At 51.3% G+C, this 8,096-nt stretch overlaps 1 protein-coding gene across 5 annotated transcripts in view; it reads right to left on the bottom strand.

Moving 5' to 3' along the window:
- Nucleotides 1-6,326: 6,326 nt before the first annotated feature.
- The window catches only part of CMTM7 (CKLF like MARVEL transmembrane domain containing 7), a 63,989-nt gene continuing 62,219 nt past the window's right edge, over nt 6,327-8,096 (bottom strand). For 4 of the 5 annotated variants that reach the window (XM_008009371.3, XM_073023675.1, XM_008009373.3 and 1 more), the window contains one exon: nt 6,327-6,926. In XM_008009371.3, the coding sequence (XP_008007562.1) occupies nt 6,913-6,926 (14 nt within the window). In that variant the 3' untranslated portion in view covers nt 6,327-6,912. The remainder of the gene's footprint in view (nt 6,927-8,096) is intronic. The other variant, XM_008009372.3, reaches the window with a different exon arrangement.

Genomic DNA, 8,096 nt, shown 5'->3' with positions numbered 1-8,096 from the left:
CCCGAGTAGCGAGCATTACAGGCATGCGCTACCATGCCCGGCTAATTTTGTCTTTTTAGTAGAGATGGGGTTTCACCATGTTGGTCAGGCTGGTCTGGAACTCCCGACCTCAAGTGATCAGCCCACTTCAGCCTCCCAAAGTGCTGAGATGACAGGCGTTGAGCGACCGCACTCGGCCTATGTTGTTTTCTATGTACATAGAATATGGCAATAAAACCCAAACAGTCCACCGGTTGTCTCCCCAGCCCTCCTCCAACCTGGGCCCTTTCCATCCGCCTGCTCCCCGGTGGTTCCTGGCATTTCCCTTTATGTGAGTGGTTTCCACTTTTTTTTTTTTTTTTTTTATAGCAGAGAAATCCCCCTCTTCAATCTAAATTATGCATGAAACTCCATTATATAAAACGGGAAATATGGTATGAATACCAGTGACTAATTTACATTGATAACATTGACTTATTATAAAGTTAGTGCATAGGAACAATGGGATTAATTTGGAAAGTCCACAACTTGGATAAGTAAGGAGATAACTGCAGCTGCAGCTCCACGGTCGGATTCGTTCCGCGGCTGCGTCTGGGTTGCCCAGGATGGAGGAGTCCAGGCTTGCCCAGTGGGGTGGCGGGCGGGGTTTTTAGCAGCTCGCTTCACACTCTGGGTGGCCTTGCACTGACGGTGGCTGCACGAGGTGAATTACCCCCGGCAGGGGGCACGGAGGCTGAGGGGCTCCCAGTGTCCGTGTTTGCTATTGAAGGCTGGAGAGTGTTTTAAGTGTTTGCATATATTTTACTCATAAAATCGGGTATCTGTGAATCCGAAGCACCTCTGAGAGTTCACAGGATGCAGCTTCAGAAACTGCCACAAAGGAGGGAAGTGGTGGTTGCTGAGGATGGGCCCCAAAGACCTGCTGTGTTTCCATGGCAACAGAAGTTTGCTTTTCATGCTAGTGAAGAGGCCTGCAGGTGGGTGGCCCAGAGAATGGGCCAGCTCTGGGTCTATCTTCCCCCACCTGGGGCCTCTTCAGTGGCCTGGCTGGAAGCCAGGCTGAGCTCAGCACCAGGCTGTGGCACAGGGGGCGCCTCAGGCCCGGGTTAAGGGGGCCCCTTCAGGAACACACTTGTTCTCCCTCTGGGTCTGTCTGCAGACATCCAGCTCTGGCCCTGCCCTGTCATCCCAGCAGCCCGCAGTGGGGTGGTCCCAGGCCACGCCCAGAAGACAGCCAGGCCTGGGCTCACACCCAGCTCCATCACTAACCTCCCTTCCACTTGGCTTTCTCCTTGGGTCTCCCTGTTTCACTGTCCTTAAAGATTGGGAGTTCTATTGCCACAGGCCCGCCCCCCGGCCCCCATTACGGAAAACCCCACAGATGCTGCAGTCTTCCAGAGCCTGGCTGAGCAACAGTTTTCTGCCACTCTTATGGGTAATGAGAAAACCTGGCAGAAGCGTGCCCAAGGGATGGCACCGCTCTCGGCCTTCCTTCCTCCCTCCCTCCCTAGGAGCATGGCCAGAGAACTGGCTGCTTGTGGAGGGGGATGTGAGCAGACCGCTGTCGGCTTCATCTCCCAGTGCCCCTTTTGGCCACGGGTGCCAACACCCTTTCCTGGGGCCTCAGGTTGCCATGATGGCTCTCCTGGCTCCCTGCCCTTCCCCCCATGGGCACACCCCTTCCTCCTCTCACATCTTTGCTTGGACCTGCCTGGCTGTGACTGCTCTGGGAGCAGGGGTGGTGGGTGCACGGTTTGGGTTCCACAAGGCGCCTGGGTTGAACAGCTCCCAGAGAGCCTGGATTAGAGAAGACAAATGCACCCACAGCTGTGTTCTCCAGGACCCAGAATGCTTAGCTGTTAGAACATGGGGTGGCTGCTGTTGGGCTGTGGGTTGCCATTTTGGGTTGGTGTAATTTTTGCTCTTTCAGCTACTGAGGTGCCTCGACATAGGTCCTGAATTGACTTTTTTTTTTTTTTTTTTTTTTTTAAAAGACAGAATCTTGCTCTGTTGCCCAGGCTGGAGTGCGGTGGCTTACTGCAACCTCCACCTCCCAGGGTCGAGGAATTCTCATGTCTCAGCCTCCTGAGTAGCTGGGACTACAGGTGTGCATCACCATGCCCAGCTAATTTTTGTATTTTTAGTACAGATGGGGTTTCACCATGTTGGCCAGGCTGGTCTTGAACTCCCCAGGTGATCTGCCCACCTCAGTCCCCCAAAGTGCTGAGATTATAGGCATGAGGCACTGAACTTGGCCCTGAATTGCTTTTTTAAAAAGTATGGTAAAATAAATAAAATTGACCATCTGACCCATTTTTAGGCGTACAGTTCAGTAGCATGAAGTGCATTCATTCATACTGTTGTGGAACCACCATGACCATCCAGCTCCAGAACTTTCCATCTTCCCAAACTGAAACTGTACTCATTCAATAATAACCCCCGTTCCCCGCCACCGGCCCCGGGCAACCCCCCTTCTAGATTTTGTCTCCATGACTTTGACCGCCCTAGGTACCTCCTGTAAGTGGAATCATGCAGTGTCTGTCTGTCCATGTCTGGCTTATTTCACGTGGCATAACGTCCTCGGGTTTCATCTGTATTGTAGCTTGTGGCAGAACTTCCTGCCTCTTTAAGGCTGTCTGTATTGCTTTTGAGTAGTTTATACAAGTATAAACAGTACAAAATACGGAAATCTCGAGATCACTATCTTCTTCAAACTCCTCTCCTTACCTCCAGCGGGGCACAGAAACTCAGGTGTTCCCCCAGGTAGCATGAAGCAGCCCCTTCATTTCTGCAGCTTCTCCTCCCTGGGGCAGCAGGAGTACGGTCACCCTCCTTCCAGTGAGCTCCCTCTTCCTAGTTCACAAAGCTCTGTGACATCTGGCCTCAGTGGGAGGGGAGTGGAGCACGTTATTGTCTCACCTGTCCCCTGGGGCTGGAGAGTGCTTGTATGTTCCTCGCCCCAGGCCCCAGAGCTCTGGCCAGCCTTCCTCGAAAGCTCCCAGGATCCAGGGACTATGCTGCTCCCCACGCCCTCTGCTCTGCCTCTGGGTCTTCTCCACAGTGCCCAGAGGGGCAAGGGGCTCTGAGGGCTGAAGCCAGAATTTGGGAAGGGTCAGGAATTCGAAAATACCAAGACAGGAGGCAGTGGAGGTGCTTTTTTTTTTTTAATCAACTTTTATTTTAAGTTCCAGGGTACATGTGCAGGATGTACATAGGTAAACATGTGTTAGTTACACAGGCAAACGTGTGCCATGGTGCATGGTGGTTTGCTGCACAGATCAACCCATCACTTAGGTATTAAGCCCAGCATCCATTAGCTCCTTTTTTTTTGAGATGGAGTTTTGCTCTTGTTGCCCAGGCTGGAGTGTAATGGTACAATCTCGGCTCACTGCAACCTCTGCCTCCCAGGTTCAAGCGATTCTCCTGCCTCAGCCTCCCAAGTAGCTGGGATTACAGGAATATGCCACCACGCCCAGCTACTTTTTTGTATTTAGTAGAAACGGGGTTTCACCATGTCGGCCAGGCTGGTCTGGAACTCCTGACCTCAGGTGATCCACCCGCCTCGGCCTTGCAAAGTGCTGGGATTACAGGCATGAGCCACCGCGCCCAGCCCATTAGCTACTTCTTAAAAGGATCTTTCTTCCAATGCAGCTGTGGATGCAGTGAGAAGTAGGGTTTACTTCAGACACCCGCCAACTGACACCATTTCTCATCTCCTTCCTCCTTCGGTGAAACCAGCCTCAGACTTGCACCCACCCTAGAGCGTCTTTGATTCCAACAGTATCTCACAAATATTGCAATGCACACACACCACTGGGACTTGGTTATGATGCAGATGATTCTATTTTAGTTGGTCTTTGTGGGGCCTGGATCCTGCAATTCTAACCAGCTGCCAGGTGATATCCACTTTGTGGACAAGGCTTAGGAATTCCTGGCTCCCATTTCAGACCTATTGCATCTCAATTTCTTGGAGGAAGGCTGGTCGGCTCCCCCAGGGCACGCTGCACTGTGATGAGTTAATGCCTGGGTTTAGAGGCTGATCCTCCATGGGGCAGCTGAATGGTACTGCCCCCCTGGCTTAGATATTCACTGCCTAGGGTTGAAGCTGTGTCCAGGGGGAGTGAGTCACCATAGGAAAACCAGAGGGTCTCCTTCTTCCTACTGTCAACAGCATCCTCAACTGCCAATGGAAAGCCAGCTGTGTGCAGAGGTTGCCAAGATTACAGGGGCTCAAAGGTGCTGGCCCTGCTTCTAGAACGTCACTGACTGGCTGGGGCGCCACCGGGGCTAAAAGAGCTGAAGGAGCAGAGGATCGGAAGGTCATTGTCTTTTTTCTTTTTTTTAGACGGAGTCTCGCTCCGTCGTCCAGGCTAGATTGCAGTGGCACAATCTCAGCTCACTACAAGCTGTGCCTCCCGGGTTCACGCCATTCTCCTGCCTCAGCCTCCCAAGTAGCTGGGACTACAGGTGCCTGCCACCACGCCCGGCTAATTTTTTGTATTTTCAGTAGAGATGAGGTTTCACCATGTTAGCCAGGATGGTCTTGATCTCCTGACCTTGTGATCCGCCTGCCTCGGCCTCCCAAAGTGCAGGGATTACAGGTGTGAGTCACCGCGCCCAGCCCATTGTCTTACTTCAAAAGTGAAAAGCCAGTGTCCGCTTCGGGGAGGACCCCCACAACTCAGCCCAGAGCCGGCTGCTGGGGTATGTTCACCCACCCAGTTCCCTACAGGTGTCTCACCTTGCCCTCTGTCCACCATGGGTCCCAGCGCTCGGCTGAAAACTGCCCTCAGCTTCCAATCTTGACTATAACAAAATTTAAGGTCCAGGGAACTAAAAGTAAATTATGTTCTCCAGCTCCCTCACACCCAGGCGAGTCAATCACTTTTGCAACATTCACCTGCTCATTTCCTGTCATTCTGGTACCTCTCTGGGGATTAAGATAACGCTAAGGTAAGCACGCTGCTAGGTTACTGAATTCCAGGAAGGTCACAGGCAGGCAGGATGGGCTTCTTCTCTCCATTACACAAAGGGGGAACCAAGGTTCAGCGAGATGACCCGCACCATGTCGGGGACTAGTCAATGGCAGAGCTAGACTCAACCCCACATCTGCTGGCTCCCAGCCTTTCTTCCCATCATCCTTAGCTCTTTGCTTAAACATTTACTCCCTGGTGCTAGGGATGTGGCTATTTAGAAGGTGTGGTTTTACCAGACAGTTTTTGAGAGGTCACAGAAACCCTTGTTTCTAAAAAGGCCCTGTGGGCTCCAACAGCCACCCCTCAGCCAAGCTGCTGGCTGCACGGTCCGCTGCTCGCTGTCTGTGGAGGCCTCACCTGGCTCTGCGTTTTGCTTTCCTTCCTCACTGAGCAGACTCTGGCTCCTGCTACTACTCCTCCAACTGTCCTCCACCCAACTTTGCCCTCTTAGAGGGAGGCTCGAATGGTTACACCTGGATCCTCGTTGCTTGGCGAGGCCCACATTGTCACTACACGGGCAGGGGGCTCCCAGACCCACTGCCTCACCTGGACCGCGCCCTCCTCAGCTGAGGCTCCTCCATTCCATTGCCCTGGAGGAGCCGACCGTGCCAGGGTCAGCTCAGCCGTGTTCCTGCTCCGGCCCAGCTGCTACACAGGATCCCCCCCCGTTAGCAGCACAGGGCTCCAGATACACCACGGGTGCTGCTTCCTTAGATCATCCCAGACAGCCCGATGCCCCAAGCTGGCCAGCAGCCACAAGAGCAGCCCCAGAGCTCCAGCTCAAAGCCCACAGGGGCTGCCTCCATTTCCGGCAACACTCAGCAGAGGCAAGGATGGGGCTGGGAGTCAGACGAACCTAGATCCTGAGCCCACCTCCCCACTGGCTTGCCCTGTGCCTTGGGCTAGAGCCCCGATTTCATTTCTAAAAATGTGGTCCTATAACCTGCCCCCTTGGAGTCACTATCATTGCTATTGGCTGTGGTCGTGAATGTAGGTGCTTGCACACAGGGTTGCTCAAACATTGTTCCATCCCTCCTTTTTCTAGCCAACTGAGCAGCTCAAGATCAGGGAAACCGCGCATTTAGGGCAAGATCATTAATCATCACAGTGTAAACACAATCCTTAGCTTGCGCTAAAGCTCTTTCCAGGAGAAGGAGGACGTGAATATAAATGAGAACCTGCACATTTACCTAAAACTCAGCCCTGCTATACCATCCCCCAAGATGGAGAGAAAACCTGAAGTTCAGCAGTTCAGCAAGGGGCACCCTCAGAGCACGGGTGGAGGGCCACGGGCCAGACACAAGCTTGAATGGAAACTGTTTCAGGCCGGGTTTTACGGTCTTCATCTGGTTCAATAAGAAATCCTTGTGCAACTGGCCGAGTCAATATTTTATTAAAAAACGCATAAACGTGTACAATGGTAACAAAGGCAGAGACGGAGAGGAGACGCAAGATCTCCTTAGGGACAGGCTAACCACATAGTGTTTCTACAGGCACGCCTCGCTTCAGGAAAGAGGGTATCTCTAAGACTGGACTGACAAGCTAGATAAATTAGGAGGGGACTTTGTTTCTTAAGGCGCTTCACTCCCCCCTGAGGAGTGAAGTAGAAGGGATTTAGGCAGGAGTATTCACAAACCCCTCCAGCTGTGCTAAGTGGGGTTCATCAGTACCTGAGGTGGTTCTAGAAGCAGGAAGGCAGAAAACAGATTTCCCTGGAGGCTGCTTTCCTTTTCCAGAAGGGGAGGAATAGTCTCCCCGGAAGGCTGGAGGAAGAGTTTCTGGCTGGCTCAGGAGCTCTGGGAGCTGGCTTCCGGGGACAGCAGGAAGAGGGGGCAGGCCTTTCCTGGTTCCCACCAGCCTGACAGGACTTTGGCACGGGAACACAGGTCCACAGGCCTCGCCTGGAGTACACGTCCTCTTTGCAAAGCTCCTGAGGGGCCCAGGGGTTGTGCCCTCATCAGACAGCTGCATCTTGGGAAGGAAATGGCAAAGTCAGGACAGCTTGCCAGGGATGTGGTCCACCCACAAGCCACACTCCACAGGTTTGACTCCAAGTTCTGCTCGGGGGGCACCTCTGTCCTCCACCCAGCGCTGACTTTCACTGAGATGATTCTATTTTTTAAAAATACATTTCCAAACAAGAAAAAACTTCGGTAGCACAGAGGAGACTCCCATCCCCACGCCCCACACCTCAGTCTTACCTCAGCAGTAACCTCCATAAGCCATTTAGTTGTTTCTTTTGGTGATTCTTCCATAATTTAAAAAACCGACTTATACTAATATTTATAGATTTATCCTGTTAGACATCACCTATTAACTTCTTTTTCCCCCTACATTCTCTACTTTTAAAAATCTTCTTTTTTTTCTTTAAACGGCTTTACTGGGATATTTTCATAATTCACATACCATACAATTCTCCCATCTAAAGTGTTTTTCAGTATATTCACAGGACTCCGCAACCACAATTTTAGAACCTTTGCATCACCTCAAAAAGAAATCTCATCCTCATTAGCAGTCACCTGAGTCCCTCCCCCAAGCCCCAGGATCCTCATTAGCAGTCACCTGAGTCCCTCCCCCAAGCCCCAGGCTGCCGTAGGTCTACTTTCTGTCTCTGTGAATCCGCCTGTTCTAGACAATTTTTATTAGAGAAATCCTACACTCCATGGCTTAGTGTAGGATTCCATGAGTAATGCCTTCAAACAGGAGGCAAGTTAAATAAACTGCCCAGTCATGCCATGGACTTAATGCTGCAACCCACGGAGCCACTAAGAATTCCTAATGATGCTGGGAAAATGTTTGATAGGTGGCTAAGGAGGAGAAAAAACAGGTTATGAAACAGCACATGAAGTTTGATCCTTTTAATAAAAGCAACAGATACGTATTTTTTCAGAGAGAAAATACCGAAAGGATAGATACTCAGTGCTACTTCTGGGTAGTGTGATGACAGATGGCTTTTTCTTAATTTTTTAAAATACATTTTTCTTTTTTTTAGAGACAGAGTCTCACTATGTTGCTCAGGTTGGTCTCAAACTCCTGGGCTCAGGTGATCCTCTTGCCTCAGCCACCTGAGTAGCCGATACTATAGGTACATACTGCTGTCCCTGGCTCAGACGGTTTCTATTAAAAATATGTTTTTATCTA

Source organism: Chlorocebus sabaeus, chromosome 15 (assembly GCF_047675955.1).
Source record: "Chlorocebus sabaeus isolate Y175 chromosome 15, mChlSab1.0.hap1, whole genome shotgun sequence".
Taxonomy (NCBI): Eukaryota; Metazoa; Chordata; class Mammalia; order Primates; family Cercopithecidae; genus Chlorocebus; species Chlorocebus sabaeus.
This window is presented reverse-complemented; position numbering and strand designations above follow the sequence as displayed.